At 42.7% G+C, this 23367-nt stretch overlaps 10 protein-coding genes across 10 annotated transcripts; 7 read left to right on the top strand and 3 right to left on the bottom strand.

Moving 5' to 3' along the window:
* Nucleotides 1-316: 316 nt before the first annotated feature.
* On the bottom strand, nucleotides 317-2186 carry BYT42DRAFT_554878 (uncharacterized protein). The gene is made up of 5 exons (XM_051566619.1): nucleotides 2164-2186; nucleotides 1663-2022; nucleotides 1406-1604; nucleotides 1266-1340; nucleotides 317-1204 (listed from the first exon to the last, which is right to left on the bottom strand). The coding sequence occupies exons 2-5, from the start codon at nucleotides 1967-1969 to the stop codon at nucleotides 580-582; spliced, it is 1206 nt and encodes a 401-aa protein (XP_051426854.1). The 5' UTR covers nucleotides 1970-2022; nucleotides 2164-2186; the 3' UTR covers nucleotides 317-579.
* On the top strand, nucleotides 2072-2955 carry BYT42DRAFT_554876 (uncharacterized protein). Its single transcript, XM_051566618.1, has 2 exons — nucleotides 2072-2348; nucleotides 2411-2955. The coding sequence occupies exons 1-2, from the start codon at nucleotides 2165-2167 to the stop codon at nucleotides 2707-2709; spliced, it is 483 nt and encodes a 160-aa protein (XP_051426853.1). The 5' UTR covers nucleotides 2072-2164; the 3' UTR covers nucleotides 2710-2955.
* A 527-nt stretch (nucleotides 2956-3482) lies between these two features.
* BYT42DRAFT_174389 (uncharacterized protein) lies at nucleotides 3483-5216 on the top strand. The gene is made up of 4 exons (XM_051562380.1): nucleotides 3483-3897; nucleotides 3959-4070; nucleotides 4139-4799; nucleotides 4860-5216. Exons 1-4 carry the CDS (start codon nucleotides 3529-3531, stop codon nucleotides 5047-5049), a joined length of 1332 nt encoding a protein of 443 aa, XP_051426852.1. The 5' UTR covers nucleotides 3483-3528; the 3' UTR covers nucleotides 5050-5216.
* On the top strand, nucleotides 5147-8947 carry BYT42DRAFT_489850 (sister chromatid cohesion C-terminus-domain-containing protein; the record flags this gene model as incomplete). The annotated part of the gene is made up of 17 exons (XM_051563963.1): nucleotides 5147-5248; nucleotides 5313-5417; nucleotides 5474-5655; nucleotides 5706-5910; nucleotides 5965-6111; nucleotides 6171-6527; nucleotides 6596-6755; nucleotides 6903-7021; nucleotides 7082-7172; nucleotides 7233-7405; nucleotides 7466-7574; nucleotides 7635-7832; nucleotides 7895-7940; nucleotides 8001-8136; nucleotides 8198-8375; nucleotides 8433-8584; nucleotides 8642-8947. Coding segments are annotated over 17 exons (2766 nt in total), but the record flags the coding sequence as incomplete, so codon positions are not given.
* Nucleotides 8948-9515: 568 nt separating this feature from the next.
* Nucleotides 9516-11378, top strand: BYT42DRAFT_526096 (major facilitator superfamily domain-containing protein; the record flags this gene model as incomplete). The annotated part of the gene is made up of 6 exons (XM_051565344.1): nucleotides 9516-9746; nucleotides 9806-9901; nucleotides 9980-10158; nucleotides 10270-10385; nucleotides 10497-11003; nucleotides 11083-11378. 6 exons carry the CDS (start codon nucleotides 9516-9518, stop codon nucleotides 11358-11360), a joined length of 1407 nt encoding a protein of 468 aa, XP_051426850.1. The 3' UTR covers nucleotides 11361-11378.
* Nucleotides 11379-12152: 774 nt separating this feature from the next.
* Nucleotides 12153-13871, top strand: BYT42DRAFT_628052 (peptidase S8/S53 domain-containing protein; the record flags this gene model as incomplete). Its single annotated transcript, XM_051572420.1, has 4 exons — nucleotides 12153-12264; nucleotides 12557-13301; nucleotides 13389-13530; nucleotides 13651-13871. The coding sequence occupies 4 exons, from the start codon at nucleotides 12153-12155 to the stop codon at nucleotides 13720-13722; spliced, it is 1071 nt and encodes a 356-aa protein (XP_051426849.1). The 3' UTR covers nucleotides 13723-13871.
* Nucleotide 13872: 1 nt separating this feature from the next.
* On the bottom strand, nucleotides 13873-14604 carry BYT42DRAFT_591703 (uncharacterized protein; the record flags this gene model as incomplete). The annotated part of the gene is made up of 2 exons (XM_051570561.1): nucleotides 13873-14379; nucleotides 14476-14604. 2 exons carry the CDS (start codon nucleotides 14602-14604, stop codon nucleotides 13873-13875), a joined length of 636 nt encoding a protein of 211 aa, XP_051426848.1.
* Nucleotides 14605-16304: 1700 nt separating this feature from the next.
* Nucleotides 16305-17957, top strand: BYT42DRAFT_490387 (Bromodomain-containing protein; the record flags this gene model as incomplete). Its single annotated transcript, XM_051564000.1, has 8 exons — nucleotides 16305-16567; nucleotides 16632-16761; nucleotides 16850-16963; nucleotides 17034-17114; nucleotides 17170-17350; nucleotides 17415-17448; nucleotides 17541-17689; nucleotides 17764-17957. 8 exons carry the CDS (start codon nucleotides 16305-16307, stop codon nucleotides 17955-17957), a joined length of 1146 nt encoding a protein of 381 aa, XP_051426847.1.
* A 333-nt stretch (nucleotides 17958-18290) lies between these two features.
* BYT42DRAFT_554863 (trafficking protein-like protein particle complex subunit 2) lies at nucleotides 18291-19211 on the bottom strand. Its single transcript, XM_051566617.1, has 4 exons — nucleotides 19047-19211; nucleotides 18887-18972; nucleotides 18674-18821; nucleotides 18291-18610 (listed from the first exon to the last, which is right to left on the bottom strand). Exons 1-4 carry the CDS (start codon nucleotides 19152-19154, stop codon nucleotides 18518-18520), a joined length of 435 nt encoding a protein of 144 aa, XP_051426846.1. The 5' UTR covers nucleotides 19155-19211; the 3' UTR covers nucleotides 18291-18517.
* A 44-nt stretch (nucleotides 19212-19255) lies between these two features.
* BYT42DRAFT_554859 (uncharacterized protein) lies at nucleotides 19256-21756 on the top strand. Its single transcript, XM_051566616.1, has 10 exons — nucleotides 19256-19908; nucleotides 19979-20117; nucleotides 20195-20249; nucleotides 20308-20395; nucleotides 20454-20658; nucleotides 20714-20844; nucleotides 20907-20975; nucleotides 21030-21263; nucleotides 21333-21485; nucleotides 21549-21756. The coding sequence occupies exons 1-10, from the start codon at nucleotides 19708-19710 to the stop codon at nucleotides 21624-21626; spliced, it is 1353 nt and encodes a 450-aa protein (XP_051426845.1). The 5' UTR covers nucleotides 19256-19707; the 3' UTR covers nucleotides 21627-21756.
* The last annotated feature ends 1611 nt before the right edge of the window (nucleotides 21757-23367 follow it).

Raw genomic sequence — 23367 nt, 5'->3', positions numbered from 1 at the left:
AGGAGTTCGTCCAGTCGGAGAAAATTAAGCCACTGCCAAAAACCTCGATGACCTTGGACAATCTGATTGGTGAAAAGCAAGACAGCTCTCGTAACTGTGTCCTACGTTTGGCGATGAACATGACTTCGTTATTTCCTTTTGTCAGTATCATCCCCACATGGAACCTCGCCACTCTACTCCAATTCAATGATTTCTTTTTATCTTAATGAGGCATAAATTGGATGAACCATGCAAATGCAATTCTTTTTTTTTCGGCTACTTCGAGGCACACTTTGAGGCCTGATCCTCACACCAATAGGAAGGCTAGATTTACGAGCTTTCTCAACATAATAGATCACTGCAAGAAGCAATGTCTAAGGATCTATTTTTATTTGATAAAGGCCTTCAAGTAACAAATTGAATAATATGAATGCTCTAAAAATAATGTATGGACTTATTTACAGTGATTTTGGAATAAATACTTGATAAAAATGATATGACACTATTCTTTTAAAATTGTGAATACCTCTGACACGGAGAACTGTATGGGGTTTCCATGTTCGAAGAAATATGTTCTTCCTTCCAATCGCCATTTCCCAGCTAGACAGTCTCCTGCTGCTCCTCCTCGGAAACTGATACTTGCGCTGCAGCGGTAGTGCCTGGCTTGATGTTTTCAGTACCTCCTAGGGACTCCTCCGATTGAACTTGATCGGACTGTTTAGCTTGAGCATTCTCGTCTTCTTTATCTTCCTCATCACTGCTGTCGCTCTCATCGTCACTATCTGAATCGCTGTCCTCATCACTGTCGTCTTCGGCGACGCTATCACCGTCATCCTTCTTATCTGCACTGCCAGCGCTATGGGTATCACGCTTTTCCGCACGGTTGGTCGAATCTGATTTCGAGTCTTGAGGCACGCAAAGTGTCTTTTCTTCCCAACTAAGGTCTGCATCGACCTGTCCAGCAAGCCAAACATAAAAGGTCGGGAATTCAATGATACGTTCTCCTCGTAACACATCGGCCATGGAAAGGTCCAGGAGATTGGTTACATTGATAAAAGTACGTCGTTGGCCTTCCTTCTTCAAGCCAATAACCAAATTGTCCATATTCGCCAAAGTAAAGTCCCGCAGCTGATGCCGAATGGCACCGTAAGACCCTCCGCCAACAGGGTTCTCAACAAACAGCAAGTTGTTAAGAAATTCCCTCAACGACTTGCGATGTGAAATGCTTTTGAAAAGATATTCATCAACAGTGATCTCCTAATTGCGTCTTTCATTACTTGACTTACGAGTGCTCTAATACACGTTCTTGATGATCTGAGTGACAAAAGAAACATTCCACCGTCCAAAAAAGCTGCTTTGAGCTACAAAAATAGGCATCGTTAGCACATCATCCAGTGCCAAAAGAAAAGTAATCGCTGAATCCTACTTTTGACTGTAGATTGTCTGACTTTGCTTGCGCCGCGACATGCCAGCAGGAAGGACATCGTACAAGATACCCAGCTGTCGCGCTTGTCGGACGAGTAACCGAAGTTTGGCGTCTTTTGATTTGGAGTTTCTGTTTGATGTCGTACGTTCTCGAGTAAATGTATCGGATTGTCTCGCCATGTCTTCCAGGTATACATAATCTAAAGAGTAGAGTTAGAAAATAGTCCAGATCAGAAGAATCTCGAGACGTCATTTTACCACTCATCATAGTTCTGTAGTCGTATTCTTTGCGAGGCACAAAGTGAGTCTTGCTCCTTTCACCGGAACAGTTGTTCTCCTTCTTGTGAGCTTTCACGCAATCCAATGAGCATGTACGCATGCTGCAGCGTGGACAGCGGTATTTCCAGGCATGAAGGTGACATATTTCGCATTTCGGTTGCTGATCGACAGCCATGGCTTCGGTCGCAGGGAGATCCACTACTATATCAATGGCACCTGCTCTGTCATCCATAGAGAGCTCAGTTTCTGGTTCCATTATCCCGATATTCTTGTGATCGTCTGACATTGTCACTGCTCTTGTTGTTCGGCACGTCTGTGTTCGGCTCAAAATAAGGTGGCCTGTCATGCAACTTTTTCATTCAAGCCACAGAATAGAATGACTTACACCTAAACTCCGACATTCGTCCGCTTTGACTGTGTCACCCAACCATTATAGTTTCACACAATTCCCTTTTGAATCCTGTCATCCAATAGACCTACCATGGATACGCAACAAAGCACCAGCGCGAGGTCTCCGCAAGCGACTTCGCTAGTTATGCGTCATCAAAGCTGGCTGGACTTCTCCTTAATCCTACCGAACAAAGGCAGCATGGCTCGAGATCAACTGGCGAACGAGCGCAATTGGCTTACTGGTTTTCGACTTTCCTGCACCCTCATGATACTCGGTATTCATCAAATGTATTCGCTGTTAAGACGAGATACTCTGCTAATGATAAATATACAAAAGGATTTACCGTATTACTTAAATTCCGACTGCCGGCGGTTGACAGTGAGGAGAGTGGCGATGACTCAAACAATCTTCAAGAGCGGGCTCGACAACCGTTTGGTTACCTCTTTGTCTGTATTGGCATTTGCTCTTTCCTTATTACGCTGAGGAGATATTTCAAGGATCAGATGTTGTTGGCGAATCAGCGATCCTTTGTACAGGCCGGCTGGGGCAGTTTTATTATGGTCGCTGTAGTGTTCGTATTCGCGTGTGTTTTTATGGTCTTTGCATCCATTCACGGCGATACGTTTTCTGCTTAAAAGCCATTAATTAATATTCCTCCCAAACATCAGTATATCCTCACTTAATCATACCATAAATTTGTAATTTAGTTGCACAACAACAAAAAGTAGCTTCCTATGCTAACAGAATAAAACAATTCATTGTGCCGGATTAACTATGACTAATATTGCTATTTATCAGTGAAAACAGTGAAAATACAATATATCTCATCGTTTATGAGATGCCTCAAGAATAATAAAAAGCAAGACTGTAGGGCTGGTACGCTAAATGTATGGAGTGTTGAAACGCCGCGGACGCGTCAATTTTTGGAAAACCGCGTCTGTCAATTCCAAATTCTTAACACGGTTTTTCCGACACGTCTGCATCCGCTTTTTTACATTTGTCGAATGAGTCGCCTCAAGCGTAAGCATTCCAAATTACACCAAGCCGATAATAAGCAGGCAAATGAAGCAGATCATGACACCAGTGAACGGAATGAAAAGCGTCAAAAGCGAGCAGCGGCTATTCGATCTCATCTTGCAGCATCCGAAGACGACGACAGCGACGAGGAAGATAACGTACCACTGATGCAACGCCGTGCATTCTCGCAGACATCCGTTCAAGTTGTTATTGAAATGCCAATGTCGGATTGTTTGAGCCCTGAACCCTTTGAGCCAATCGAACAGGAACCGGCCTACACGGCATCCTCCGACATGGCAGTGGATGAGTTCAATGTCGTCAGCGAAATGGATATTGCTACTCCTGGAGAAAGTACGCTCTTCTTTGCAGTGATGAACCTTTTAGATCATGTAAACTAATTCAGAGATGTAGCTGCTCTAGAAAAGTTGTGCAATTTTATGGATCGTTTATGTGCATCACTCGATAGCGCAACATCCGACGATCTAATCCAAAAGTCTGCTTTGCAAGATGGTCATGCATCTCCCACGATTCGTTTAAAAGCTTTGAGAAAGTTTCGAGTGCTAATGCTTCGAGCCATTCAGGATCGATGCATGGATTCCGTCGACAAAGAGAAGCTTGGACGTATCATGAGAAATATGGGCTCAATGATCGAACACGTTTCGGAACTCGATATTATCGCCTGTTATGCGAAAGCCGTCGACGACCAAAAATTACAAACGACCCAATCGCTTCAATCCATTTGCCATGCTATTGAGATAGGCGCCTTGGTGTTAGAAATACTCACCGCTTCTGAATTCGATAAAAGAGTGAGTGCAATCACTTTTTATTTTAGCGAGAATACGCATTGATCGATATTTGCTTTTTTAGATATTCCCCGAAGGCCTCATTTTGAGTTGCCTGCAGTTGGTGAAAAACCAATTAGACAACATTATATATCCTCTATTCAGCCTAACTATCTACGATGACGATACCACCCATTGTAAGTTACCCTTGGGAAATGAATGTGACCGGATAAGTGGGAGTACTTACATGATGAATTCGTTGCAGTCCAGACGAACGCTCGTTCATTCCTTCAATTCGCTGAATCGATGCGCCAAAGCCGTGTCGATCTGGCTACTTTATTACCACTGATCACGCGCTTCCTTCGCTATACCTTCAAGCTGTTGCAGCAAGATGAAATTGATGACCACATGATTGTCGTGATCGCTTACATCAGCATGGGCCCTTTTTTCCACGAATACGATGATCAGAAACCCTCGTGCCTTATTCCATTTGTTGAAGATATGTCAGTACATCCTTTCGAACAGTTAAAGTACAACTCCATGGACATGCTGTGCAAATTATTCAGCAACTATCCGCGACACCGGTTATGGATGCTTGAAGAGATCCTCACAAGCCTTAATAGCATGACGTCCATGGATCATACGGTCAAACGCTACCGCTTACGTAATAATACCACCATCCATATTATGAGCGCCCTGTTTATGCAATTGATTCAGTCCTGCTGCACCGTCACCGATCTCACAGGCAATCGAAACTGGCTACGGCAATGGGAACTCAAGGCGCAAAAGATGGAAAAAGCGAACAATGACCAGCAACTTAGCAATTTGCGCTCAACCCTGATGAAAAAAGCATCCATCACATGGAAATCCGGCATCGAAGCTGCGTCCCAGAGTGCTGTTTATTTTGTAGAAATGCTTCTATCCAAGTAGGTTACGAAGACACGATGATGAGTATGTATATCACATACTGATGGATTGACCGATAGATGCAAATCCCGGAAAAAAGAGTCTTACTCCGTAGTCGAATACCGTATCATTGTAGAAGACATCTTGAACGACGTCATGACCGTGCTAAATAACCCTGAATGGCCCGTAGCGGAATTGATCATTCGTGTGTTTAGCAAGATCCTCGTATGCATTTGTCTCCCGCTCTCTCCGCAGTTCATCACTCATTGATTCATGCTGTGACTCATACTTTTTTTAGATCGCTCAATTGGAAAGTGAACGTTCGGACGCGTACCTGAAATCGTTGTCGATCGACTGGCTCGGTACAATTGCTCGTCACATCCAATCAAGTAACAATCGTCTGGCCGGTGAAGACAATAGCTTTACCCCAGAATGGATCTACACTCTCTATGAAGAATTACCAGATAAAGTAAAACAAAAAAAAATATTCATGCCGGTCGATAAAGCCACTTACGTTGACGATGATGTGTTAGATCAATAGCGATACGCCAGCTTGGGCTATTGAACTTTTGGGAAGTTGTCGCTCAAAACTCCTTGAAGGGCTTGCCCGTAATCAACTCAATTCGTCCGTCTCTCAAGTAAGCTCAATGTAGACAATGCAGCGAGATGGTGTACTGATCGACGTGAGTTGCAGTTCTATCTTTGCACATGGGGTTATGCCAATATGTTGAATTGGCAATGGGACGCCAAGAAGGACAGTGACGCTGTGGAGATCAGCAATTGGTCACCGGAATCGGTTCTAGCTGTACAAACATCGGTGGAAAGATATTGGTTTATGAGTCTACACCTGTCACCGGAGAGTGAACCTGAATATAGGTAGGCAACTGTTCTGTCAGCAACGAGTCAGTGATTTAACCTCTTCACAGTGATTTTCAGTTTCCCGAGATGAATTATGCGGATATTGAACTGCTTGCAGAGTTACTGATGTCGAAGCAAGCATTGTATCAAAGCTTCAACTTCTTGTTGTCTCAGATTGTGGCGTGCCTCGACAAGGAAATCGTCACTTTTCGTGTCAAAGCACTGCGCGCGCTGAGTCGTCTTGCTGCCGAGTCTCCAAGACTGCTAAATGAGGTAAGCTGTTTGTAAGTGGCTTTTCTTTCAACCGTTCGCTTATCTGTATGCTAGACTCGTCTTCAAACTGCAGTGATCCATCGCATCCGTGACAGTTCTCCGTCCGTCCGTGATGCCGCTATTGAAGTAATTGCCAAGTATCTGGGAGGACAAGATAATATTTCTTTGAAATTGTACAAAATTGTCAGTGCGCGTATCATGGTAAATGTTAGAAAAAAAAGTAACGCCAAACTATTTGGCTAACATGATTAATTATCCAGGATACGGCTGTCAATGTTCGCAAACGTATGGTCAAGCTTCTTCGGGATTTGTATTTCACATGCGATGATGGCTTTATCAAGATTGATATTGCCGCCAAAATAATCCTGCGCATTGGCGATAATGAAGTAACCATCAGTGATCTCGCGATCAAAATGGCCCAAGAAATTCTGTTCCACCCATTTCGCGATATTGATATGGAGGAAGCCAACTCGTTTGGCTATGCTTACGGCGATTCTAATAAGCAACGAAAAACACGGATTGCTCGACTCACCGATATCATTGTCAATGCTATGGCGAATATGGAAATGATCACTGCCACGAAACGCGATACAGCACTTGTTCAAATTGTGCAAAAGGTGAATACAATAAAAGCGCACTTACAAATTCAGGTATCATGCTGACTATCCTTGTGATAATGTTGCAGACCATGAAAACTACGGATGAAAAGCAGCGGATATGGTATGAAAAGGTGTTCCAATGGATCGTCGACGCGCTATTCGACAGGCTGTTGCCGTTAGATGAAGTTGGGGAAAGAAAAAGATTCCTCCATTGCCTGGAAACAGCCTATGCTTTTATCAAATCGTGTCCAAACTTACTGCGACAGACTCAGATTTCATTACTACAGCCTTATTTGAGTGTTGCTGAAAAGGTAAGTTACTTAGCAGGGTTGCTCTGTATCTGACATTGGCGACTAACTCACTATTGTGGATCCCAGGATGACTGGCCGATAGCACGCTATGTCTTGACCATTTATCGTGAAGTATTGCCACGGATGCGATTTCTTGATCCCGACTTTGTTAAGCATATTGAACGTACTTTGCTGCAAATGTTGACCAATGGTCCGCTTGAAGTAAGAGGAGTTAACAAAATTTCAAGATGGTTTCCGACCATATACTGACGAGAACTTTAGATGATGGATAGTGTAGTCGGTTGTATTTGCTCGTTTGTCAACATCTCTGGTCGCTACATATTACTTGTCAAAGTACTTGGTTCTTGTATAGGTAAGCTAGCTCTGTCATCTTGCTCTCTTGGTTTTGGTGCGTACTCACACTGTTTCGCAGAGAAATTGACAAAGGAACAAGCGTGCGTCGAGCAATCGGGTACTTGCCTCAGCAATGAGAAGCAAATCATGAAGATGATGCTTATCTGTGGGTTACTCTGTCGGTACTTTGATTTCGATGGCAAACGAAAAACCGAAGCTTCGCAAATGGATCTATTGGGGGACACCGACAAGGTAAATGGAATAAATCCATATAAAGAAGGAATGAGGTTCTAATGAGGCCTGATTTCTTAGCAGGATATCACCACGACCATATTTGAATTACTCTTATTTTTTGCTCATTTATCAGAGAATAACATGGCACAAGCTTTACAAATCAGAGTAGTGGCTCTTCAAAGTCTGGGTAATTTGCGAAAGAATTCGTGGATATTAATGCTTCCTTCATACTGACGAAGCCTTTCAGGTCACGTATATGCAAGAAATCCCACATTAATGATTGATAAACGAAGCACCGACTTATTGGACTCGACCATCGTCGACAGCTCCATGATTATGAGAATCCAGCTCATGAAAGTTTTCCATGACTTTCTTGGCACGGAAGAACAGCGTATCGAAAAGCAAGAAGAAGGTAAAAGAGAGAAAATAGAAAGCCCACAAAGAGGTGTCTCACAAGCTCAAACATGAAAATAGCGGCTGGCACGTCTCTTTATACCAAGCTGATAGATGTCGAGACATTGCTGGGTAATACTTCGGAATTCGCAGAATTAGGGTAGGGTGGAACTTTTTTGTTTGTCATGGGCATCTGCAAGTCTAAATGCTTTTTGTTTAGTGTGAATGGTTCTATCATGCAACGGTACCTCGGTAAAATTTTGGAATGTTCCATTGATACTCATACGGAATTACGTGATGCGGCCTTTGAAGTCATTACTGTGGTCATGCAGCAAGGACTGGCACATCCAGCTTTTGTGAGTTGATAGCTGGAAACCGAAGGAATTATGTGGAATATTTACCCTTCTTATCGTTTAGTGCATGCCGGCTATCGTAGCTGCAGAAACGAGCCCAGATCTGATGCTACGGAATAACGCGTACTACTTGCATAAGATGGCCCATACGAAATACGGATCTATCCTATATATTCGTCTTGCCGATTTTGTGACAACAGCATACCGATATCAATGCATGATATCTTCTGAAGCTGTGAAGGGTAAAATATGATGCGTTGCTGTCTAGAAAGGTGACTAATGTGTTGAATCAAAATTAGGTTATGGAAGAATGGGCGGTGATGCTATGCTTGAATCGTTGTTTACCCTTGCCTATGGTATCATGGCTCAGAAGAGAACTGTAAAATTGGATTTTCTCCTGGTACTGATAAAGCCGTTTGACTGTGATTTGAAGGATCCCGAAACAGCTAAGGTAAACCCCGGCAGCGATGGAGAAGTTAAAAATGACCTTTTACTGACGCACATACAGTTGGAAGTGGCTTTCCTTCAGTTCCTAGCGGACAATTTGCTCACTTTACAATTCACGCACTCGGAAGAACCTCTCCACATCATTCACTATATCAATCGGATAATGACGACACTAGGCAGTGATTTATTGTCTCAAGTACAAAACCTGCGAGAAGAAGGCGTTCTTGATGATGATTTTTATGGCATCTCCGGAACAGGAACAATGGACCTAGACTACTTGATCACGGCTATTTCCTGTACGGGCCTATGTATCTTATACCACGTCAGACGGATGCTAAAAACGATCTATCATCTATCGGACAAGTGAGTGAATCTTGACGAGCAACACCGGAATAGCAATAGCATCATTCACCAAAAAATTGGTTGTCTTGTAGGGAAACGGAAGGGTATGATCCGAATGAGCGCCAGAAAGGACGATCGATTGTCCGTAATGTAGAAATGAACGGCGTGATTGATTGGTATAAAGTACTGCCTTTCACTGTGAACGGCATGGATCATGTCGCGGCCAGTCGAGCTTGCACTGAATTCGAGAAACTGATCCTGGATGGATCTATGAGCGACGACGGTGACGACGACGATGACGAGCGAGATGAGGAGGAGACTAGAGGCGATGAGGAGTAAGATAACGTGTATATACTATATAGCCTAGGCATGTATAAAAGGGAACTGTAATACTATTTGTGTCGTAACATCTGATTATTATTTTTTTTGGGACATGTTTGTTCCGTACGTAATGGCAATAGATGACCTTTAAATACATTTAAAAACAATCGGCAATTGTGAAAAAAATAGCAAGGCCTTTTTTTTTTTATAGCAGGACCCTTTTTTTTCTCGCTACTTCATTCTTCATAGAGCAATCAAATACAAGACAAATTATGTCGTTGTCTGTCATCAATGATACCGATAGATCTCATTCTACCAGCTCAACACAGTCTGTCAAGTCAGAGATCGACCATACCGATCCGGCATCGAAACCACAATCGCAACTACAACCCCAATCACCATCAGATAATGCACCTTGTCAATTTTCAGCATTTTATCGATGGTTTATACTTTTCATCATTGCTTTGCAAGGCTTTTTAGGCCCATTGAGCAGTTCAATTTATGTATGATTATCGGCCAGTTTGGTTTTGAAAAAAAAAAAAAGACGCTCATGGAAGTATAGATACCAGCTATTTACCGCGTGAAGAAAGATTTCAACGTATCTACTACTGGCATCAATGCAACCATATCCATCTACATTTATATACTAGGAGTGGCGGTAAAATGGAACATCACACACCATACCTTGCATGCACATACTTATTCTAATCTTCTTTGACACTGTTTTCCCCTATAGCCAATGATCTGGGCTGTTATTTCTGAGAGGCACAGTCGGCGACGAGTCTACATTATATCGACAGCGATGTATGTGGTCTCTACTTTAGGGTGTGCGGCTTCTAAAAGTATTGGCCTTTTTGTCACTATGCGAATATTTCAAGCTGCTGGTGCAAGTGCTGCTCAGGCAGTCGGCGCAGGGTAAAAAAAAAAGCTATTACCGAAGACCGAAATGTTGAACATGAGATGCTTAACCTTTTTTTTTCTTTTTTTTCTTTGTCCATAAATTTATGCATATTTCCAATGGTCCAGCACCATCATTGACCTATTTCAAGTGCATGACCGAGGCAAAGCGATGGGACTTTTTTTTCTAGGACCCTTGGTGGGCCCTGTTATCGGTCCTATTGCGGGCGGTTACATTAGTCAATGTAAGTCATCCGCTTTTGCTGCGGTGTTGAGTGCATGACCAGAAAAACGCGCAATGCCTTTTTCTTTTCTCCTTTTTATTTGGGTTTTGCTAGTCTCATCAGTTGACTTAGATTTTCATTGGCGAGACATATTTTGGAGCCTTGCCGCTGTCGGTGGATTCGTACTTTTGCTCATGATCTGTTTCCTTCCCGAGACAGGCACTCGATCAGTGAAAATCGATGAAAGTGCTATCAAAGCGATGCTGCGTCCTTTAAGCTTTTTGTTAGAGAAAATCGTGGTGTTAGCCAGTATACCTTACGCGATTGCTTTCGGCTTCATGTATTTTGTTATTGCATCGTTGTCACATGAACTCATCACGCGGTATCATTTCACCAGCTCGCAAGTCGGTCTGGCTTACCTCGCCAACGGAACCGGCAATGCCATCGGCGCAATGGTATCTGGAAAATGCGCCGACTGGATTTTACGGCGAAATAGCGATCAGCGTTCATATGTCATTGAACATCGATTATCGGTGACATGGCTAGGCGTTGTGTTGCTTTGTGCAGGCGAGCTCATGTATGGCTGGTGCGTTCAACTGCAGCTGAGTGTGGTGGCCGTGTTAGCGGGACTTTTCCTTTGTAAGCCCCTTATAAATTAGGTTACTGTGATCAAGGAACATTGCTAATTTATGGATCTGCTTTTTTCTTCTTACGACAGTGGGACTTGGTGTAGGCATTATTCAAACACCTAGCAACACATATGTAATGGATGCTTACGAGGGACATGCGGCCAGTGCCATGAGCGCTTCGAACCTTATGCGTTGTACGTGGGCCGGCTGCACACCACTGATGGCACCTTTTATGCTTCATCGCATGGGCAATGGCTGGTCCTTGACCGTAATAGCAAGCGTAAGCGCATTGAGTGGCATCTGTATCTTCCTCGTCCAACATTTTGGTCATCGATGGCGAAACGCCAAATGCCATCCGCTTCCATAAACTGGCGTCCAATATTTGTACTGTATACAATAAAAAATGATACTGTAAGAAGAGACTATTTTGCCCTATGCCTCGAATTGACTTGAAACAATAGCATTTTACAAAGTACCATCTTGATTATGACTTTGTTGCAGATTGTATATTGAGGTTTTTTTTCTTGGAAGTTTTGACACTAGAGTTTTTTAAGGTTTTTATTTTCAGTAATTTAGCGAGAAATGTCGTAGACTATGGCAGCATTCTTCGACAGCATCACGCAGTCATTTCCGCTGTAAATACCAAGGCATGTTCATCTATCTAACGTATTGGCTGTACTGACAGTGTTGGATTATTATTTTGGACTGATCATTAACAGATGCAACATGAGCAACACATTCGATATTTATTTTGTTTGTTTATCATTATGGTAAACTTGCATGGATCGCTCATAAAAACGGTGCAAGCAATGCAGTAGCGAAAATTCCAGAAATAATAAACAAAAAAAGCGACCTTATACATGACGAATGTTTACATAGAGTCAAGAGTTGGAGACCAAGGTAATTTTGGTTATGGTACGAAGCCTTCATTCATTGTATATAGTCACCCTGTTCTCCAGTGCGGCCTTGTCGAATGGTTGAGCCATGTGGATCATTTAATGACCGAGGATGCAAAAAAGTGGAACATTCACTATACAAACTCTCTTTGCTCGCGATTACTCGCATACAATTATTTGTATCATCGCATTCATCTATAAAATTATTTTCTTACTCTGCAACTCCTCAGTGAACGAGCATTCATGCATCCTACCGTTATGTAATGGAGCCAGCTTGCCTCTTTTTCGTCGTCATCATTTTATGTGTCGTTGGGGTCGTCGAGCTGCGACCGACGCATATTATCAAGCTAAAAACGGCCCATAACCGTTCCTCTGGTAAGCGAAATTGATACTATTCATTTTCCATCAATTATCTTGCTTATTCTCTTCGTACGACCAGTCTTTGAACCATCGTCCTTTATTCAACAGCATTACTCGCTTTTTCAGAGAGACGAATCGGGCCTTCAGAAAAAGGGCTTACACCTACCGCTCGAAGATCATGCTATGAACACGATTCACATCGGCCATGAATTTAATGCAGTCGTGGGCTCTTTTTCGCATTCTTTTGCTGATTACCTGCACTCACTGCAAGATGTGGATTACGTTGAAAAAAATCACATTTACAAAGCTGCTCGTGTTCTTCCCAGATCGGAAAATGCGAGTATGCCAAACGACAGTGTATCTGTGAAGCGCGATCAGTATACACACGAATCCCCAAGTTGGGGCATTGCCCGCGTTTACCACCGCGAGCGCAATGAGTTGTCGAGTTATACAACCGATACGGGAGCACTGGGTGACGGCGTCCATATTTATATCTTTGATACAGGCATCAACACGGCTCATCCAGACTTTGGTAATCGAGCGAAACATGAAGGCTGCTTTGTAGACAGCGAAGGAGATGAAGACCGTTCAGGCCACGGCACTCACGTCGCTGGGATCATCGGTGGTCAGACCTTTGGTATTGCAAAAAATGCAATTTTACATAATGTGAAGATCCTCGACCGCCGTGGAGACGGATCAACCGTGGCCTTGATTCGCGCCATTGCTCATGTCATCAAAGTGGCGAAACCAGGCAAGGCAATAATCAACCTGTCTTTGAGTGGACCCCGTTCACAGACCATCGACGACGCTCTCGACGCTGCTGCTTTAGCCCATAATATCCCTGTGTTTGTATCGGCCGGAAATTCAGCGGACGATGCTTGCGACTATTCACCCTCAGCGAACCCCAGTGTATTCACCGTAGGCGCTTCCACAATCACCGATACAGTCGCCCACTTTTCGTCTTTTGGACAATGCGTCCGTATGTATGCTCCCGGGGTTAACATCACTAGCAGTTGGTTGCAGAGTGGATCCCATGTTATGGATGGAACAAGGTAAAAAATGGGAATCCTGCATGGTGACATATCGTAAATTATTTTTAACAACGCTCGTATTACGTTTTTTTGCTACTTCATTTTTAGTATGGCCAGTCCACATGTCACAGGAATTGCAGCTGTACTGATGTCTCGCTATCAATACCAAAGCGTTTATGATTTATACAATGTCCTCATGTCGATTGGCACTCAAGGAAAACTTAGCATGGCCCATGCTGACGGTGAAAGCGTAAATCTCCTAGCCTATGCAGGCATGGATGCAGTTCCTTAGCAGTTCGGTGCGATAACATATGATGGCTCTTTTCATCATTGCGCAATTTGGCCAGCTGCTCACTGGTTTGTTATTTAGGGTGCGTCGAAATTCCAGCATTATAACATCAGTTACGTTGTCAATTTCATTCTTGTCAAATTTAAGATTTAGGAAAATCCTTTTCCACATCGCTTCTTTAAATGCTACTTTGCAATCATTCAAAAAAAAAGAACACCAAATATCGGAAAAAACGCATTGTTGCACGCTAGTAAAATATCTACAATAAATAGTAACAAAACAGTGAGTGCTGAATCAAAATGGCTAGGACGTTTCTTCATGTTTTCGTTTGATTCCTAAAGAATCACTGAGGGGTGGTTGCGGCAATGGAAGCCCTTTCCGTCGGGAACACGCGCGACAATACCAAGGATCAATATCGAATTCGTACTTTGAAATAGGAGGATCTTCACATAACATATGCACGCCCGCGTTACATTCATCGCAGAAGAAAATCGTGTTGATATCGTCTGCCGTTTCTGCAATCCCACAATGCTTACACACCGTATCATCTTCCTCTTCGTACTGTTGCTGATAGACATCCGGCACATGTTCGTCGTCGTCAAACGTGTAATCTTCGAATGTAATCTCTGAATTACTTGAATTGGCGTGCTCTGTTCGCTGACTCAAATCGAGGTTGGTAAGATCTTCGTTGCAGTAAAATAGGTATACAGGATGGAATTCAAGTGAAGTCTCGGACGGTGCTACTTGACTTTGATTATCTGTCTTGACAGGTGTATTTGAAATATCGGCAAGTGCTTGCTGAGAGGAGATCTAAAAAAAACCAACAGACATGAATAGTGAATGGCTGGTGAGAATTCCTATGATTACCTTTGTCTCATATTCTTTTGACCCCGATAAATGTAGTACTCTCCATGCTGAACCCGACACGTCTTCGATGTAATCCCTCATGTATAAACACCATGCATCGGCAGCAAACCCCGAGCTTTGCATGCTGGTATTTCGGATCATCAGCACCCCCATTAGATCAAATAGCATGTCCTTCTTTAGATGATTGGTACTTGATTGACCATGCTGTTGAGTCTCGTACCGTTCACGCGCAAACCGCTCCAGCCTACATTCAATCAATTGTTCCAATTGATGTCGAGCTTCTGCTTCGGCTTGCGATGATAATGCAAGCGATTGTGGGGATTGTAGATACTGAAGTGTACCCCATAATATGGAATCATTGGGTATAGCTCGTCCCTATAAGTCGCAGAAACAAGGACAAGGAAGCAGAAACAGGAATATGTTTGCATATCAGCATGAGGATGAATGTCCACAAATGATAAAAGTCCAAAAAGCATACATGGTATTGATAAATGAATCGATCGTCCTGAATATTGCTCGTTCCTGAAACGCACAATTTCAATTCCACCTTTTCCCTCACCTAAGAGTTCGTTTTGAATACAAGTGTACATCAATGCATCATGGATCGACCGATGAAAGAAAAGAAAAAATTGCCGTACAGTTTCACTAGCTAGTTGAACCCTCAGGCCTACAATATCTTGGTGGATGTCGTCCAATACATCGTCCCAGTCCTGCTGCTTCGTAAACACTTTATTGGCCCACTTCCAAGTGTCAAGATCTTCCTTGGTATTTCTTTGACTGTTGATAAGAGCGATGGCTTGTCGACAGCAGAAAGTCAAAAGACCGTCCAAATTCGAGGAAGATCCATATTCCTGCAATCCTGCCTGCAGGACCCCCAGCAGATCAAAATGAGGATCTCGTGTTAAATGTTGCGGAATAACGAAAAGCTGGAGCAATATACGGCATAGAAACACTTGCGGAATACTTTGCAACGATAGGCCCTCCATAACAATAAGTAATCGATGTATGAACAAGAATGCGCTGCCGATGAGATGTGATATGTAATTCCGATTTTTTTTCTTTTTTGATCGGCAAAAAGAGTCAACTTTACCAATGCGGCCCCGCTGTAGCGCGACGATTACCTTAAAAGGAAGGTGTGACATCACAAGCAGGACTTATCGCGAATAAGGCGAATCAATCCGGGAATCCTGCCTCTGCTTTCACTTTGTGGGACGAATGGCAGACAGCACGGCACGCGCTCAATCGTCTGATTTTTTATCAGAGGCATCGTCTCCGGCGTCCATGGATGAAGGTACCATGTTGGAAGCGTTTGACCACTGCAAATACTGACTCGTCAATAAACAGGTTCGCAACAGTTAAAACGACACAGACAAAGTAGCGAAGAAGGTCGATATAAGCGATTACGATCAGATCTGGAAGACGACGAAGAGAACGACGAGAGTGACGATCCACAAGAACTGAAACAAAGTGATCTAAGCGATGCAGGCGACGACCATCCTTTGACAAGTCACGTTGACCACGCAGAAGAGGAGTATGACGAAAATGCTAGAGATGAACAAGAAGAAACAAAGGACGACCTCGATCACGAATATAACGAAGGAAATTCAAATCATAAAGATATATCGGCTAACGATCCATTGCATGACAATTCATCCACGATTGACAGAAGTAAACATCCGCCAAAGCACGCAAACCTTGAGGGAAAGGACGACGAAGAAGAGGACGAACGGGACACTGAAAAGGACAATAGCAAAGCCGACGATACACAAAAGGACGATGCTGCGGTTGATGCGATGGACAACACTGCCAGTATGCCTGCTGTGAAGGCCGAACCGGAAGAGGGAGAACGGTTACTCAATGAAGAAGCGATGAATGTGAATGGACTGTTCCATGCCAAAGACGGTGTCCTGGATGGCGATGGCAACTTGAAGATCTTGGATGAATATAAAGCTTATGAAAAGAAGGAAAGCGCTGCGATGCTTGAAGAACGGAATGGCGAGATTGAGATTCGAGTGGTATCCAATGATGGCGATGCGGAAAGTATGATTCTTTTAACAGGGTTGAAGAACATTTTCCAAAAGCAACTACCCATGATGCCCAAAGAGTACATTGCGAGGCTGGTATATGACAGGTAGGACGGAACTGGGAAAGGAAAATGGTGTCTGATCTGGTTACTGAAGAACCATCGATATTAGGAATCACTGCAGTATAGCCCTGATCAAACATCCAATGAAAGTCATTGGTGGCATTTGTTACCGGCCATTTGATGCGCAAGAATTTGCTGAAATTGTATTCTGCGCTATTGCTTCCACCGAGCAAGTCAGGGTAAGTGTCTAGCAATCAGCTGTCATTTGTTTGGGGAGGGTAGTCTATCTTATTTGTTGAGTCCAATGTCTTGTTTTCTCTCATTTAGGGTTATGGATCACACTTGATGAACCATTTAAAAGATTACATTTTAACGCATACCAACATGAAACACTTTCTCACGTACGCTGACAATTATGCCATTGGATATTTCAAGAAGCAGGTAAGAAAGAACTTTAGAAAGATGGGAAGGAGAAATCAAGCGAACAGTATCGGCTCAACCGTGACATTAGGGCTTTACAACTGAAATTACCTTGGACAAGCGAAAATGGGTTGGATATATCAAAGATTACGAGGGCGGAACGATTATGCAGGTACGGCGCAATCAATAGTATAATGAAGCGTGTACTCTAATATTACAATGCATAGTGCACGATGGTTCCGAAAGTGAAATACCTTCAAGTACACAAAATCCTAGCAATACAACGAAGAGCCGTATATGAAAAGATGAAGCAATTTTCAACGTCCCATATTGTATACCCTGGCATTCAAATGTCGATTGATGAAGATGGCAACAAGAGAATCGATCCGTTGCAGGTTCCCGGTGTTAGTAAGTAGTCGGGTTTTTGAGTAGCATGAATGTTCGTGCCTAATAATGACCAATGTATCCATAGAGGAATCAGGCTGGACTCCAGAAATGGATCAACTGTAAGTATTGGTAGGAGAACAATAAAAAGACTGCCGCACAGAGAGAGACCTGAAACTGATCGCTAATCTTGTTCCTTTTACCAATCTTACAGATCCAATCGACCACGGCACCCACCACATTATAATCAGATGCGTCATTTGGTGACTGAGTTACGAGGCAATGCGCATTCATGGCCTTTTCATGACCCTGTGAATGCAGACGAAGTGACAGACTACTACGACGTCATTAAAGAACCTATGGGTAAGTGGGAAGATGACTCACCTTTATCTCTGTGAGAGAAAATGGGAACTAATCTCGATCACTTTTAAAAACAGATCTGGCGACACTGGAACAAAACGTGGAAAATGATTACTATCAGACAATGGATCAATTTGTTCGCGACGTACAAAAGATTTTTGATAACTGCAGGTTATATAATGCTGAATCGACAAACTATGCGCGATGTGCTAATCGACTGGAGCGATACTTTAACGAGCGTTTGCGCGTCTGGACGAGCGGAGATAGTTAGATGGGTGCTCTACTCTTCTCAGCATGCGGCAATGTTATGCTATTGTATATTTAAACTCTTAATCAAGCATTCTGACCACCCATTCTTGGCGCTCCCTTACTTCATATCCACGATTTCTCTTGTGAATTCCACTAAAATCACCATGTATAGCTTACTATTCTCGAAAACATACTTTCTCTTGGATTAGCCGTTGAACTAACTAAATAAAAATGAAAAAAGAACCCAAAGATGGAAACAAAAGCGTACTATCTTTTCATCATTCATGCAAACACATATAGAGCATTCGATCTTTTGCAAAATGGCATCATCGTGCTTTATAATCCAATAAAAAAACCCAACTTTCCGTGTTCGCGTTATTGGGTGAGCTTTTTACCTGTATAAATATAGCCGTACAAATTGAAGGATCTAGGATTGGCCTTGTCCATATGTATCATCAAATGAGGTACAAACTGTTCATGGTCGAGAACGGCAGCTGCATGGTGGATAACGGCAGATTATGTTGAAGTCGGTCAAATGAGGGATGGTTGATTTATTGGGATATAAAGTGGAAAATAATCTTGCTATAAAAACCGCCTTGCGACAGTTTTAACACGATTATCAAACTGTGGATTAGCAATAAGTGAGTTTTGCTCGTAAAATGGGTTCATGAGGATCTGTTACAGATAAAATATAAGCTTGGCTCTATGCCATTTCAATCAAAAGCGTGTTAAGCTCACCTTGATATACAGCTCGTATACTTCGTTGAAAAAGTTCTTAATACTATCTTCCGACTTCTGGTCATGTAACAGCATAAACTTGACATTGGCCGCTGTAACAAACGCTGAAACAAAATGCTCGTTGAAGCGATCGACCGACTTCAAGTACCTGAACGAAAATATTGTTACGTTCTATTCAGCGCATCCGTTGTAACGCCATCAACATGAGCTTACATTGCCTGAGTGTTCCATTGTACTTCTTCTACGACATCCAGGGCGGCATGAATAATGAACTGGTTCAGATGTTTATGATCGTCTCGCTGTGAATAGATCGCTTAATACATTTGCGTGCTTCACTCATAGTTGCGTGTCGAAAAAGAACAATATATCATACGCGATTGGCATCCGTAAAAGCAGACGATCGGGAAGAAGGCACAATTTCGGCCTCGTATATAGGATTATCTGTTGCACCCACAATAGCAAAATAATAGTAGAAGGACATGCTATTCGCAGATTGAGCAAGTCGGTGGATCCATCAGCGACAATATGAACAAAAAGGCGGCTGCCAACGAGTCTCTTGTGACATCACACTCCACTGATTGGCCAATCGAAGCGCCTGGTTCAATCTCAGTTAAGGACGCCAAGGTGGTGAGAACTGCTCAAGTGATTTCCAGGACGGAGAACGTCAAAAAGCCAAAAATTGAGGCACAGTTACGTAGCTCTCTTTTGATTTTACTATCATTTATGCTTCATTCTTGAACCCCAGGAATTTGGACGCATCTGTATCTGACCTTTTATTATTACCGAATGAACAGCGATTATGAGAACGTGGAGTGGAATGTGCACGCCACTACCGATGTTTTTACTCCACAGATAGATTCACCCGATCCTCTTTCCGCATTGGACTCGTTTGAGAATGAGGTATGCTAAGCACATCGCAAGTAGCAGTTGACAAGTGAGATGCAGCTTCCAATCACTTATGATGCGGAAAGAATTTCACAGCAGAACCCAGCCATGCATACTATCGTCAGGATGCTCCGAGTTTCCCGTCGATTATGTCGTCTAATACCACGGAACATGCACCAGATACCCAACCACAATCGACCGCAAGCCTGTCTGATCACAGCGAATCCATAAAAGCTCCCGTTGTAAAAGAGGAATACACGGCAAAATCAATGACCATCCGAGTAAGCGATCCTTTGAAGCATTCAGACAGCACGCAGGGAACATACATCAGTTACCTTATCACCACTATTGTAAGTTTCTCGCCGGCACTATTTCATCATCCGTCCAATTCGTCTGATCTTTTTCATCGTTTACTGAAAGACGGAAGTGGGGACGTTTAATTCAACCCATCCGAGGCCTGTGCGGCGGAGATTTCAGGACTTTGTTTGGCTGCATAATGCCTTGATTTTAGAATTTCCTGCATGTATTGTTCCACCATTGCCAGAGAAACACCGACTCGGTTTGTGTTCTATATTTCACCATTCCATGCCCATTCCACTCCTAAAGTAACACCATCCTCAATCGTTCATATCGTAGAATATATCAAGGGTGATCGTTTCAGTGCACAATTTATTGAACGACGAAAAGTGAGGTAGGTCAGCAGTGGGCTGGGTTCAATCAATCAATAATAACATGTCACTCGTTCGCAGCTTGCAATGGTTTCTCGATCGGATAGCTCAACATCCCAAATTACAGACATCGCAATGCACCAGAATATTTCTTGAGTCGAATGATTTCGTACGTATTTTTCTGACTGAATTTATCACGGACAGGGCGCCTACTTAAGTACTTGTAGCGAAATGATAAACGAGTGACATCACAATACATCCCACCTTCAGCCACGGTGTTCCAGTCGCTGAGCGATACCCTTGTGAACGCCTTTACAAAGATCCGAAAACCGGACGAACGATTCGTTAATATGAAAGAAGTGGTCGATAAACTGGAAGACAATTTGGGCACGGTTGAACGTCTGTACAATCGCATCGGCAAGCGTCAGCATGGTAAGATTGGGCCAACTTATTCCAAAGCAAACTATCTTCATTGGTCATGCATTAGATTTGGAGCAGGATTACACAAGTTTCGCTGACAGTATCCAAGGACTATCAGCCTTGGAAAGTGAGCTCACGGTCCCATTGCATCGATTTGCTAAAACCACCAAAGCCTATGTGAGCGCTATGAAAGAAATGGTATACTGTTCGTTTCATTTCCGGTTCGGGTTATGATCAGATTTATTTATCGCTCTTTGTAGACAACGAAGGAAGAAATGTTTTATCTCAACGAGATCCATGATTTACTGGCGTATTGCCATGCTACCAAGGTATGGATGAGGTCGAATGTATCTCTGTGTCCGTTATTTATTTTTTTGATACAGTCTGTATTGAAAGCAAGAGATCAAAAGCAAATGGATTTCGAAGAATTATCGGCCTACTTACAGCAAGCCATCGCCGAACGTGAACGCACTTTATATCCGAGACATCATGTTGGAAATCGTGGCATGGTTACCATCACCGATTTCGTAACGGATAAGATCAACGAAGTGCGAGGCATCGATATGCAACGAGCGCGTCGAGAAAAATTATCTCGTCTGGAAGCAAAAATCACTGAAGTAAATGCCAAAGCAACTTTGTTTGTTATTCCATTCATTTTGGACTAATCGTCGGTTGATATGTGACAGTTGCAAGATGAAGTGGCGAGGACAAACGATATCTCGGATGAGTTCTCTGCACAAGTGATCAGAGATTTTTCAGTATTTGAAAACAGAAAAACTGATGAACTTAAGCAAGGATTGGCTGCGTATGCGGATTGTCATATTGAATTTTTCCAAAAGGTAGATTGATACTGCGACATTCAATTCTCATTTATAGTGTGGTATTTACGATTGCTTTGTTAGGGGATATCCATATGGGAGGAGATCCTTCCAGTACTAGAAAGTATTAGCATCGATGATCCTGAACAAGTGGATCGTTGAATCCCAAGCGGTAGCTTGTAATAAACTTGTAGCTAAATAATCTTTGGAATGTGTTATTTTTTCCAACTGTAAGTCGAGTATGAAATCAAGTTACTGCTTCGTACAATAGATGAAAAAAAGGGATGACCTGTTATTATTGACAAGCATGTCATGTACATTCATGCAACCAATATGGATTTATCTCGTTTCGTGCTTGCATTGCTGTAGATCGAGTGTGCACATCATGTGTTTTGTAGAGAACAACTGTAAAAGGTTCTATTAACTGCTCTTTCTTTACGATGCTTCATCCAATCATGATACGAATATTTGCGGTGGCTTTATATTGTATGCAACATAGACACAAGGCGAAATGCTTATAAAATATTGAATAAACATATCATTAAAAAAATAGTACGATTCCGGCAGAAGGATATAGGTTGCAAGTGTTTTTCGTCTATTAACAAGCCGTACACCCGCTGTGCAATGGATGCCGACTGCCGACGGAGGTCGCCCCCTTACATTGAGCGACTTTCGTCAGACAAAAAGCCTAAGGCATACACGACATAACCTGGGCGAGAACTCTTGACGGACTTTGGTATATTAATGACAACCTTATGGCAACACCATGCAACGTGAGTTGTTTCTGACACGCGCAAAGCAGCACTGATTAACCCCCTCAGTTCCATCCCGCCCAGGGTATAATAGATCTAGAAAGATGTGTGGGTATGTTGGGTATTTAAAAAACATGAGTTAGTAAGCTCTGATTGATTCAAATCTCGTTGAGATATTTACCTTTGTTATTTGAGTGTTCCATAGTAATTGATCGCTTGACATGACTTGGATTATATGACATTGAAAATTCTTTTCGCAGTCTTTTCCTCTTTTTTTCCCACAGGGTTTTTTAGGAGGATTTTACTGACGCGACCATTGTTTTTTTATCATCATGTACTTTTTTGTTTTTCTTTCTTTTTATTCGGGAAACTCTCGATATCTGGAATCCAGCTCGAAGTTAGCGTCTCTTCTGGCCACGTCAATATTTTTTGCCTGCTCAAGCTGACACCACCGATCCATCGCTTAACCGTCCCTGGAAGCAATTCTATTGTCCGCATTGAAGATGAAGCTTACCTGTGGTCCGTTTTCATCTTTTTTTTTCCGGTACACCATTTGGTTCAAAGGCAAGTCCAATTTCTTTTCCTTTGCTACGATGTAATGAACGTATGTACATGAAAATACACATACAAAATACAATAATCGGGAAGACATCTCGAATACGATATCATGTGAAGCAATCCAAGGGAGAGCAACCGGAAGCGGACATGTAAGCGTTTTTCCGATGAAAAAGAGGAGCCACACCGCCGAAGATGGCCATTGACGTCATCCGGTTTCGCCAGATGGATGGATGGATGGCGAGAGGGAGTCAACTTGTAGTATCCAGACCTTGCCAGGCGAAAAGAAAACGGAGAAAACCGGAAGCTAAAAGAACGATGAAAAAAAAAAGAGGTAAGTCTATTTTGCCGGAGCAAAATCGATGGTGGACAACTCGACGCTTACCTTTTTGAGAATGGTAGTCGATTTAACCAAGTTGGATACACGGGATGAGAATGGTCTGGATAATGGATGCGGATGGGATCTTGATACAATGATACCGAGAGTTTCCAGGTAACAGAAAGAGAAGGGAGACCAAAGGAAAAAGAAAAAAATTGAAGACAAAAAATATGTGATTTCCTATGGAAAAAACAAATAGTCACCCAACTAATGCAGG

This window comes from Radiomyces spectabilis (assembly GCF_025331425.1).
Source record: "Radiomyces spectabilis strain NRRL 2753 chromosome Unknown BYT42scaffold_2, whole genome shotgun sequence".
NCBI lineage: Eukaryota > Fungi > Mucoromycota > Mucoromycetes > Mucorales > Radiomycetaceae > Radiomyces > Radiomyces spectabilis.
Note: the sequence above shows the minus strand (reverse complement) of the source record. Positions and strands in the feature narration are given on the sequence as shown.